Raw genomic sequence first — 13,110 nt, forward strand, 5'->3', positions numbered from 1 at the left:
CAGAGAGCTGGATGCGGGGCTCGATTCCAGGACCCTGGGATCATGACTTGAGCTGAAGGCAGAGGCTTTAATCCACTGAGCCACCCAGGCACCCCAAGCACAGTTATTTTAAAGCTACACCAGAGTTGTAAGAATAAGGACAAGTCACCAGCATAGGAAGGGTGGCTGTTTTCCTATTTACTGTTGTAAGAGAACAGACTTCCAATTTCAATCAGAGCCCTTTCATTTAGGTCAAAATCCTCTTTTAAGAGTTATTTAAAACTTTGTCCATTATTATGGAAAAGGGGGTGGCTAGAAAACTTGAATGCACATATATACATATAATCCTTAGGAGGTTTGAGGTCTTAGAAGCCATTTTTGTTCTTGGTTGATACTCTGACCAAGAACACTTCATCTAGATCACAGAGGAATGTTACCAGATGTTAGGGAAAGTGGCTCCTTCTAGGGTACACATTTTAAGTTGCATTCGCCTAAAAGAATGTTCAGTTAACGAAAGCGATTAATGATGGTATGAAAATTTTGGGACCTGAGTTTTATAGTCTGATTGGTTTCCTGTACTAAGCCTTTAGAGTATATTAACGTTCTTGTCTCTCAGAATTCAGAAAACTGCATTCAATAAGTTGAACACAGAAACCCCAAAGTGATGCACTGTCCAGCTCAAATTTGACTTTGTTTTCACAAGGAAGATTCTACTGAATGCTTCCCTAGAAGAATTTTTTATCAAAGTAGACCTGGATAAGAAGACTTACAAAAAATTTTTGCAGACAAGGAAATCGTGCAGTTATTTTCCATGAGTAGGCTTGCGCCACTGCTTGGACCTCAAACAGAACGTCCTACAGTTTGTTAGGCTTGTCTGTGTACCTTGCTTGTGAGGCCAGTGATTTGGCTAATAGCAGAGTGATGCATCTTAGCACACATAGCTCTTAGACTTCAAAGATCCGTATAGAATGCCTGACATGCTTTCCTCATGAAATGGCAGCATTCTTGTAGCAATTGTCCTAATTTGTCTACAAAACTAGTCTTCACGCTCTCCCAGGGGCATAATTGGTCCTATGGTTTTTCTGGGTCACCTAGAGGAGAAGTTTTACTACAACCATTTAGAATTTTAAAATAAAAGGCTTTGTCAGAGATCCGCGTAAGAGATCTCAATGGCACAGACAGGGCTTTGCTGATTCAATGAAGAAACTAGACAAACCAGTATCTACATTTTAAGGCATGGATTGATCTTAAACATCCTCTCTAAACTACTGATTTCTATATACCACTTGTATATCACGCGGTAAGATTACAAAGTCAAAAAGAGGAGACATGCGTGTAAGAAGACAAGAAGGCAGAGAAGCCAAAGCCACTAATGAAATTCTGAATGATAGCAGGTCTCTAGAATGTTCTTCTATGAAAGAAAGACTTTATGGTAGCACAGAGCCCTTGGAATAAATCAGATATATTCATGTTTGAGAGGGAAATCTACCAAGGGTCCTCAATACTATTCACGTTAATTCATCATTTAGAAAAATTTTCTTCTCCTTATGGTGAGATTAGGAACTATTTTCAGAATCTAACTGGCTCCCAGGAGTTTTGAATAAAAATCGTTAATTATTAAAGGACAGATTTCAGTCTCTAATCTATCCATAAAAGAACATTAATAATGAAGTGCTTTATTCTATTCAAAGTCTAGTGTTCTTTCTTTAAAGTTGTGTACAGATTCAGAAGCTTTAAGTATCCTCTGAAATACGTGTCAGTGTTTCATGAAATCCTGTTTAATGTTTGCAGAGTATTTGTCATTCCTGCCACACGCACAGATTTTTACATTTCTGGCTTCAGTAAGTAAAACGACTTAAAGAGGTGTAGTTGCCCAGTACTACTGCCTTTCCATTTACATATTTTTTTGGTGTTACCTTTTCAAGAATTTCAGGCTTGGCATATAATGGAGCTAATTAAATTCTCTTCCTAGGAAGCAGCCAGCTAGACCACTGCCCCAGGCACACAACCTCAGTTTACTTCTTTCCTTCCCTCATTTATTCTGTATGTGAGATGAGACTCCTTGAGCTGCAAAGGTAGAGTACTCAGGCCATGCAGCTGCTGATGGATTTTAGCAACACAGAGCCAGTGTTTGAGTCTCAGCCCTGACAGCACACATCACAGACAGGTGACAGTGGAGGAACAGCTTCCTGTGTGAGCTGGCTGGGGATGACAATCTGCCAAACTAAAATAATGGCAGAAGCATTAGTTGTATAAAAATGAACCAACTCAACTTAGCTCTACAGTGTTTCGCAAAATTCTAGGACTATCATTCCATTTCTCCCTGAGATTATTTTTGTGAACAATCCAGAAGACAACAATTAAAATCAAAATCATGTGGGAAACCATTTGCTTTAGTACTTTCATTAGTGCATCTTTATAATTAGATAATTTTGTCATTCTTCCTAAGAAACAAAGGAAATATATTTGATAACAATCAGCTATTTGACAATCACTATACTAGGTCCTTGACACACATTATTTAATATTAATAAGTATTTTTTCTACCAAATATTTTAGGAAACTAGAAAGAAAGTGGTTAAATGATTTGCCCAAGTTCTAAGGCAGGTCTGGAATTTAAACTCAACTTTATTTGATTGAAAAGACTTGGCTTTCTCTACTTTAATACACTGCATGATAGGTTTGAAAGTTCTGTGTTTTAAAAGACACTTTTCGTAGAGGGTATCATGCTTAGCGAAATAAGTCAATCGGAGAAAGACAACTACCATATGATCTCTTTGATATGAGGAAGTGGAGATGCAGTGTGAGGGGTTGGGGGGAGGTAGGAAAAGAAAAAATGAAAAGATGGGATTGGGAGGGAGACAAACCATAAAAGACTCAATCTCAAAAAACAGACTGAGGGTTGCTGGGGGGAGGGGGGACGGGAGAGGGTGGTGGGGAAATGGACATTGGGGAGGCTATGTGCTATGATGAGTGCTGTGAAATGTGTAAACCTGGCGATTCACAGACCTGTACCCCGGGGATAAAAATACATTATATGTTTATTAAAATAAAAAAAAATAAATTTTTAAAAATAAAAATAAATAAATAAAAGACACTTTTCGGTGAAAATATTTGGGAAAATTTGGTTAATGGAAGTTAATGGTATACATGCATGTGTACACCTGTATGTGCTGTGTGTGTGTATAATATTTATCTGAAACTATAAATTTCCTAAAAGGAAGATTTTCAGTTGTTATTTTTATAAAGCAACTTACAAATACAATTGCTTTTCTTGAGGATAGCCATCTTTTATAAAAAGGGCTCAGAATTACCTCTGCATATAGGGAGATTCATTACAAAGAAAGCAGTGACCATCTATATAATATAAAGCTATATAATCCATTTAACTGAAAACCAAGGATGGAAATTAATCTCTTTAAAATATCATCTCATCATAGTAACTGTTAGGCTTCATCAGGCTATTGGTTATATAATCCTACTATATATTCATATCGAAAATAATAAATAGTATTACTCTAGTTTAAAAAAAAGAATATGAATATATTTAGGCATCAGATAAATAAACAATAAATTTAGGTGGATGGATTAATGTCGATAATTTACACAGATACATAAAATAGGGATTAACTCATTTCTGGGGTGAAAGCAAAGTGGAACATTTCAGTTTCTATAACATCAAATCTCTTTAAATTTCTGATTGCATTCTTGAATAATAGGTCTTTTTTCCTCCTACAGTTGGACAGCGTCACCTCCCTGATCCAAGCAGCCAAAAATTTAATGAATGCTGTCGTGCAAACAGTGAAAATGTCTTACATTGCCTCAACGAAGATCATCCGAATTCAGAGTCCTGCTGGGCCCCGGCACCCAGTTGTGATGTGGAGAATGAAGGCTCCTGCGAAAAAGCCCTTGATTAAAAGAGAGAAGCCAGAGGAAACTTGTGCAGCTGTCAGACGAGGCTCAGCAAAGAAAAAAATCCACCCAGTGCAAGTCATGAGTGAATTTAGAGGACGGCATGTCTACTAAACCCACAATTCTACACTAGTGCCTATATTATAAAGTCCTGGTGAAACACAGTGTTTTAATTTTACACTTAATTAATTCTGTAAGTTCACTAACTTTTAGAATTTAATGCACAATTAACGTGAAACATTGGAGGCAACATATATTTGGGATCATGTCATTGTCATCTCTGTCTGGCCAGCACCCAGTAAGTACGCAATACACACTTGCTGAATGAATGAACATTTTAGGTGTCATCCAGCTTTTCCTGTCACAGACCGTATCTTACATTTGTTACCAAATGAACATTGGAGACTCAGATGAGTCCTAGTCTTCTGTAAAAGCTTAAGTACACTCACCTTATCATTTTGAATTAAAACATTGACATGAGCTCTTGACTTGGTTTTCAATGAAAGCAGAAGACTTCATAGAATACTTTCCCATTTGATCTCTATATTTTCTTTACCTGGCCTAACCTGACAGACATGTGTGATTCTCTTGATATCTAGAGATGAATTTTTTTTCAATCTCGAGATATCTGTATCTATTGCCAATTGATTAGGTTAACATCAAAACTAACTAAGCTCAGCAGCCAAGTTCAGCCTTGATGATTAATGACGCATTTTTTTTTTTTTTTACATTATAAAGATTACAGTGAGTTTTAATGCCACAGATGTACTTTCAGGTCTCCATAGTATTGAGCAATTTTGTATATTGAGGGTTAGGTTTAAATGAGTCCATCAGAATACATATATGGAAGAAGAATTATGACCCATTGGGGAAATGGAACACCTAACTATATTCTTGAGTAAGTTATGATAACAGAAGTAGAAGGAGTTCTGTGTGACTCTAAAAATCTATTTGTATTAGCTTGTAATTGTAATTAAAAGGAAGAGGTCAGTTTGAAAAACCTTTTGGTGTTGCGTAAAATGTAACTGCATGAAATGTATCATTGAACTAGGAAGTAGAGTTAATGGGAATGAAGCTGGAGTGATTTTAATAACATTTAAAATAAAAGTCATTGGGGTCATTTTATAACTCCAGTCAATGCGCTCATACTTAATTAAGTTCATGAAGGACTTCATAATAATCTTAGGGTCTAGTGCATTGCCCATCCCCTGCTCGCACTGGCTCTCTCTCTCACTCTCTCTCTCTCTCTCTCCCTGCCTTGCCCCTCCCTCTCTGGAGGAGTTAAGTTTCATTTTTTTTCACACAAAATTACGAACATGCATTCCCTATTCTACTTTATCAAAATTATACTATAATTGTAACTTCACTTCACACAACATTGCCATTAATGAGTTGTCTCAACAACTATGTCATCTTAGTTTGATGAAGTAAAATTCAAACATTCAATATCAGTTGATACCAGGAGGACCAGTTTGGGTAGAAGAATGTGTGAAACATAAGAAAGCATCAAGTTAAGAATATGATAATGTATGGTACTTTAATCAAAATGGTATGGGGAAAGGGTTTATTTAATAGATAATTATCAATTATATGGAAAGTGCTAACTTTTTATTGTAATGAATTATTTTATTCTTCCAGAATGCTGAGTTGCCTTGGCTAGGAGGTGAATGCCATAGGTCTTGCTTGCCTTCCACTCAGCACTGGCACACAGTCATTATTCAGGACACAGTCCACTCCCTAAAAGAGAAAGTAGAGCAGAAAGGAATTAGGGAATCCAGTTATTTCTATTTTCCAGAACTATCTAGAGAATAAAAAGCAAAAAAGGGAGTTCCTTTTGTTGAAATGCTACTGTGATTTTCTTCCAAGAGTGGATATTACAAGAGTGACATCTATGACCATACTTCTCTCAGATAAAAGTGTGAATTTATAATTTAGTTAAGAAAACAGACTTTAAAAATATCACTAAATGACTAGCTGTATATCTTAGTTCCCAAAGCCACAAGCTCAAGAATCATAAGTCTCATTTAGAAAAACCAATGTCTATTTGATCCTATGTTAGCTTTCCACAGGCTGGAGTTTAGAATTCAGGATTGATGCCAAAAGAACAGATATACCTTGAAAAATTATACAATTACCAAAGCATCTCTTTATCTTAAAAAAATGACCCTTTACTCAAAATGAGCTATAAACAAGGTCTCTTCTTCAAAGTAGGTAGATTTCCAGCATAGCTCAAAGCAAATAACTGTAAGTGAAAAAACTTAATTAAAAATACAACTTGGAGAATGTTCCCCCGGGAGTAAAGTCCACTGTGTAGTAATCAAATATGTAATAAGAACAAGATGCATAGAGCTGAGAATGATATCTGTCCACTTGAGTGAATTTCTGAGTGGGCCGCATTTCGAGATTTAGTTTGATTCAAGCCCACTAATAAGGGCTTATACATGAGAAAAACTAGCAGCAAATACAATAACAGATGTTTGTGCTATAAAGCATAGTTAAATGAACCTAATCAGGAAATATGAATGTACTATGTATATTTATATTTAAACCCTTCTTCTGTGGGGGAACAGCAGAAACTTCTAAAGGAAAGTGACAGATTTGTGGTCCATCCATGCACATCTTGAAATCGCATCAAAAAGATTGGTCCTTCTTCTCATGATACATTTGCTTTCACCTGCTAATCAAGATTCATTTTTTTTTAAGCAAAATGAATTTATGCTAATTTATGTAGGGGAAAAAAAAAAAAAAAACCTTGAGAGGGAGGAGAGGGTTTATACCACCTACAAGGATAGTTCCACTCTTAGTCACCAGCATTGCAGTCAAACAACAGGCTGGAATAAGAATGATAACTTAAAAAATATCCATGAAATCATAATCCAGTAAAGATTTTTTTAATTAGAAAAACTGGAAGGGTTTTTTATTAAACAAGAAGAATGAGAAATATTAATATCTCTCTTTTCCTTATCACAAGTGGGAATCATTGGATTAGAATATTTGTTGCTTATGGAGTTTCTGGGTACAACTCAACGAATGAATCAGGAAAAGAATTCAAACCCTAAATTTATTTTCTTTTTTTTTTTAATATTTTATTTATTTATTTATTTGTCAGAGAGACACAGAGAAAGCACAAGCAGGCAGAGTGGCAGGAAGAGCCAGAGAGAGAAGCAGGCTCCCTGCTGAGCAAGAAGCCTGATGTGGGACTTGATCCCAGGACCCTGGGACCATGACCTGGGCAGGAGGCAATGGTTTAACTGACTGAGTCACCCAGGCATCCCCAAACCCTTAATTTCTAATGATCCCCTTTCTGTTTGTCTTAGGACATGAGTGAAAATAATGAATATTAGAAAATATAATATTCTTAATTATGCCCTCTGACTTTTGGAAATCTCTTCATTTATCAATACCCACATAACATACGTTCCCCATCAAATGCCTTCCTTGTAAGGGTTAAGGACTCCATACTTACACAGAACATTTCACTTTTTCAGTCTGGCATTCTGGCACACTTACCAGCTTCAAAGGAGGTCAGTTGTCGAGTTAGACTTCAGAAAGATAAAATTATGAACATGGAGATAAATGCCCAACTTGAGCCTCAGACTCAATAATTAGTGCTCTTCACATTCAATAATGAGTGGATGAAAAAAATAATGTCTGACACAGAGAAAATATTTTCAGTGGCTTTCTACCCCTCCACTTTCAAGGTGATTTTTTCATCGCCCATCCCTGGGTTAAGGATCATCCTGTTAACTGCTGACATTTCTCTCCCAGATTGATGCAGTCAGAGGTATTCATCCCAGGTGTGCCCAGTTAATGTCCTTCCCTCTTGGTCAATGCACCAAAAATATCCCTCTCCCATCTATCATCTCTGTAGGCTACCCCCACGTAGAAATTAATATATTCTATAGTATTAAAATTATCATTTTAATTTCCAGCAACATTATTTCTTTTTTTTTTTCTTTTCTTTTCTTTTCTTTTCTTTTTTTTTTTTTCTGTTACAGAAAACATTCTTACCCTTTTTGGTATCAAGTGCACACTTCCTGATAGGGATTGAGGTTCCCATGGATACAGATTTCTGTAGAGTGGCAGAATGAGTGGAATGAGAACTGAGACTTTTCCTGGTGATATTTACCATTCTCCAGTGAATTCATTACAGAATTGCTATCCTGTTGCAGTACCATCGTAAGTAATTCTTTAGGTCAGCAAAGTAGGCACCAGAATATCAAGTTGGATGAAATCTGTACTTTGTTTTGTCAACCCGTCTTTTGCCAAGGCAGACTGCCTATTGCATATTTAGGAATCAAATAGCCATTTTTCTGTTTGGATAGTCAGAAATATTTCTGTTTGACTTGATCAAAAAGTTTAGGGCCATCCAGGTAAAAGATTATAACTTGTATATTATCGTAAAAATTTCAGCAAACTAAGAAAATTTCTTCAACCTGAGAAATTTCTATTTATATTTCATTTTCATTTGTATATCATTTATCAGGAAACAACAATTAATCAGATGAAAATCCTATAACATTTTTGGTCATAACTCTCTCCATTTTGGTATCTCTAAAATTAGTATTTTGTGTATTATTACTAAAGAAAAAAGTCAGGGTTAATGACAGAGGCATCTACATATAAAGTTTTCATTTTGGCCCCTTCTATTAGGCAAGAAAATGTGGACATTATAAAAACCAGGTGCATGTAACTAAAGATGTCTTAATCAAGGCTGTAGAACCATACTAGATATCTACAAGAAAGAATAGAAGGGAATTTAAGTTTTAAATTTTTTTTGCCATTTTTTGAAAAAGATTTTATTTATTTATTTGAGAGAGAGAATGAGAGTGAGCGAGCATAAGAAAGGGAAGGTCAAAAGGTCAGAGGGGAGAAGCAGACCCCACCCCCACCCCTCCACCGCCAAGGAGGGAGCCTGATGTGGGACTCAATCCCGGGACTCCAAGATCATGACCCTAGCCGAAGGCAGCTGCTCAATCAACTGAGCCACCCAGGTGTCCTTTCTTTACAATTTTTAGCCAATTCACATGAACAAGAGGTTTTTCTTTTAAAGCGAAAGAAAGAATAGTCTACAACAGTCATCATTTTACATGTGAATTTTTCCCCCTCCCAGCATAGATAGGATGCATTTCTGAACACTTCAAAAGAAGATAATTAATACTATTTGAGAGAACCATTTCCAAATGGAACCCAACCTTACAGAATCCTGTCTATGGCAATAGCTGGTTTGTAGGGCTGGCCTCGGTGTAGAACTTAGGATAAGATGTTTCGTGCCTGTAGGTTGGCTTATTGCATCCAAAAGTCCCCCTTGGTTTTATGGGAACAAATCACAAGGACTGCCTTTCAAAATGAGTTTGACGTGTTGTAGAGAAAAAAGCAGCATATACACAGCAGTTCTAAAGGGATGTGAGTATGAAAGTGACAGAGGTAGGGGAAGGAAAAAGAAAAGTAGTCGCAGAAGCAGATAACGTATAACCAAAGGGAGGAAGAGTTTTTGATTCTATGAAGATTCAGCAGCCTCCTCCTCAGGAATATTTTAAGGATAAAATAGTAGTCTTTGGTGGTTTGGGTGAAGTCATGTCAGAGGTAGGAGAATGAGCTATATAACTTTTGGGGATGATGTGGTGATATTGTTTGCAAGATGAGAAATTGAAATTCTAGGCTGCTGATGGGTGAAATTCTTCCCAATATCAGAGCTCCTTAGGATAATCACACAATGTATTTAACAAATATTTGTTGAGCAACCGTGACCTTCCAGGCACTGTTCTAGGTTCTTAGAATACACCAGGCAACAAAACAGCGGTCTTTATGCCATGTACCAACTCTGTGTTAAATGTTATTACTTTATCTAATTCTCCTAATAATCCTATGGGATAAACATTGTTACCTCCATTCATTCCATAGACAAGGAAAGTGAGGCTAAAACAGGGTAAGAATCTTCTGCAAAAATTCATTGGTTTTAAAATTTCTTTTGTTGCACTCTAGAGTCTAAACTTTAGCCATTATAGCATCTAGACTTCCTGAAAAAAGGAATTGGGTTTTTCAGTTTAAAATGAAATACACATTTCAAGTGCTGGCTGCTTCTTATGTAACAGCAAAAAGATGGAAACTTTAAAAAAATTATTATCAATCTGTAGATATACTATTTAAAGCAAATAAAAGGCCAAAACATAAGTAAGTAGGTACATATTCTTACCTCTAATAATCTGAATTAGCATGTCAGAGATATGAGGAATGAATATTTCATATGAGAAATATTTCATCCTGAAATAGGATGAAAATCCTTGACAAATTACTTTTACTATTAAAGAGGAGACCTCTTTAATGCAAATGCCTCTTTTAACCCCTCTTCATCATTGATTGTTGAAAAACGTTTGTTGGCACCATTTCTTTCCTATTTCACTGTTAATGTGTGCCTGTGTGTTTAAAGTTATGGATCCCAGGAGATCATTGGCCAAGGATTATTGAAATAAGATAAAGTTTCTTTGTATTCCACACTGACCCAAACTATAAAAAATGTATGTTTCCTTCTTTATGGAGGTCACAAATGTATATGGTATGTATGTGCCTGGTCTGTAGGCAAATTTAGTCCTTTAACTCTATGTGGCCCTTCTTCCTACAGACAACTGAAGGCTTGACTCTTCTTGCCCATGTTGCTATTGGGAGTTAAGAGAATTTCTGATCTTTCTTAAAGTGAAGCCACAGGTATTTCTTCAAATTGAGAATGTGTTTATCTGGGATCTTCACTATTGGGTTCCTGGTTGTCATGATGGTTCTTGTTCCCAACTGTAAGAAAAACTCTCAGGAAGGAATTTCTCTCTGAAAAAGCCTCATATTTCTAACAATCATCTCTAACATTCTCTTCAATGGAGGACATTTATAAAAGTCACTTAAATGGTAGTAGCGGAGCGGTCCCTGTGTTTTCCTTTCAAATGAGATGTTTTCTAGTTCTAAAGTTTTCTTTCCTTTGCATTTTTAAGAAGAATGCTTATTTTTAGATCTGGTTATTTGATCTTGAAGGTATATAGCATCTCTTTAAATATTTAAAAGCCCCCTTTCAATAATTACATCAATAATTCAAAGACTACAGATAACTTTTTTTTCAACTCAGACAGCCATGTATTAACACCAGATCAACCCTCATCAGTACCATCAGTCAATATATGATCTTTGTGAATTATCTGAACCTCTCTGTGGTATTCACCAAGAGTCTAGCTTAGAGAGACAGGTCCTCTTAACCCAGGCTTCTAATATCAAATTTGGACTGGAGTGTTTATTAATAGAGCAGAAGGGTAAGTCTGAATGTTTAGTCCATGCTCTCAGTTAAACAGAACTTTCCTTCTTCCTGAGGCTTTAAAGATAAAACTGATTTAAAAAATACTGTGAGAGATAGTGTTCTATCGCTTGCTAAATCTTAGGCTTATCTGTGTTTTTCTGTGTTGGTATACAATGTGTCCATAGATTTATAAATATGAGAATTTCACCAACTGTCTTGTAGGGTTAAGCTGTGCTACTTACTAGTCTGGAAGTTTTTCCTTGTCTGCTACAATTTCCTCCAAAGAAAATCTCACCAGACCTAAATGATAGCATAATGGTTTTTCCTCCAGAGCTGAAAACAGAGTCCCTGAAAACAGAAGTAGACATATGTTATGCCCAATTTAGTACCTAATATTTGGGAGTTAAATTTTTCTTGGGGAAATGGGTCATTAAATATGAATTAAAATTTCACAAAAGATCTCCAGGTACCCCAAGTCTTCCATTTTTGTTATGTTTTAGTTTGATCATGACTTGGCCAAAAACAAACAAACAAACAAACAAAAACAAAAACAAAAAACCTTCTTACTTTACCTCACATTTTCACAAGCTGCAACTTTGGCAATTTAAACTCAGTGGCATTTCTTTTTTTTTTTTTTTTTTTTTTTTTTAAAGATTTTATTTATTTATTTGTCAGAGAGAGAGAGAGCACAGGCAGACAGAGTGGCAGAGTGAGAAGCAGGCTCCCTGCGGAGCAAGGAGCCCGATGTGGGACTCGATCCCAGGACGCTGGGATCATGACCTGAGCCGAAGGCAGCCGCTTAACCAACTGAGCCACCCAGGCGTCCCTAAACTCAGTGGCATTTCTGAAGGTAATATGCACATTATAATTCAAGATGAAGGGCAGATATAGACTAAGATAATCTGAAGTGAAACAACAGTAAGCAAAAATAATAATCATGCTTATTGCAGTAATATCTTGAGAGTTTAAGTTTAGTGTCTTTGAGATATTTCAAACCACCTCGCTTATACATCTTACTCTGCTGTGCAGAAAGCAGAGTGGGGTTGAAGAAACCATAATAGTAATGGCCAATTTGAAGCAGTTTTATGGTTTGGATATAGAAAAACTTTGACAAAAGCACATGTGCATCTTGCACATCCATATTTATCCTTAAAGTCAATTTCACCAATCAATAAAAATGAATTATTTATCCAAGAATAGAAAAAGCTCTTTAATATCCTCATGACATTGACATAGAAGCCCAAATACTCCTTGTTTGAGATTCTGCATGCCTTTTGTCTTCACTGAATCAATGAAATGTTTCTTTCATTTTGTTCTCAATGGAATAATTTCACTCACTTGACATTGGGTTTGTTTTGAAGTTATGTAACATTATTAGAAATAGTATTTTATATTTCAACTCATGTCACTCTGTAGTTTATTAATAATGTACTCCATGGAAAATTAGGCAAAGTTTGTTAAAGCAATAAAAATTTGTTATGCACTTGGCATTATCTTTCTTGGTATGTGTATTAGATGGGGCAGAAAAGGGTGAATGAATTGCAGAGTTGTCCAACCATGGGCTTCTAGGTATTATTTTCATTCCTACTCTCCCTCAGTTATACATGTTACAGTTTGGGGGGAGGGTAGTTACTTTTACAGACTGCTGCATATGCACAAGTAACATGTACCATATCTGATAGAATTAGGTTTTTGGTTTAAAATGGGCTTATTTTGCTCAACACGGACATTTGGCTTTTGACCTTAGTAGTCACGTCTATATAGTTGAAGAATTGTTCTCTAGCTTAGAATTTTATGAAAATGACCAATAATTTTTCTGAGACTGTCTGAACACATCCTCCCTAGTTCAGCATAGAATACCATTGGCTCTGCCAATGTTTCTGCATCTGAATATCAGTAGTTTCTGCACATTCATCTCGGCTTCCTCATCTCTACACTGCTGA

At 36.1% G+C, this 13,110-nt stretch overlaps 1 protein-coding gene across 1 annotated transcript in view; it reads left to right on the plus strand.

Annotated features, from left to right (window-relative positions):
- The window catches only part of CTNNA3 (catenin alpha 3), a 1,754,201-nt gene extending 1,749,317 nt beyond the window's left edge, over positions 1 to 4,884 (plus strand). Inside the window, exon 18 of the mRNA XM_080823473.1 lies at positions 3,718 to 4,884. Within this exon, the coding sequence (XP_080679599.1) occupies positions 3,718 to 4,005 (288 nt within the window). The 3' untranslated portion in view covers positions 4,006 to 4,884. The remainder of the gene's footprint in view (positions 1 to 3,717) is intronic.
- Positions 4,885 to 13,110: the final 8,226 nt, after the last annotated feature.

The sequence above is a fragment of the Martes martes genome, assembly GCF_963455335.1.
Source record: "Martes martes genome assembly, chromosome: 14".
Lineage (NCBI taxonomy): Eukaryota > Metazoa > Chordata > Mammalia > Carnivora > Mustelidae > Martes > Martes martes.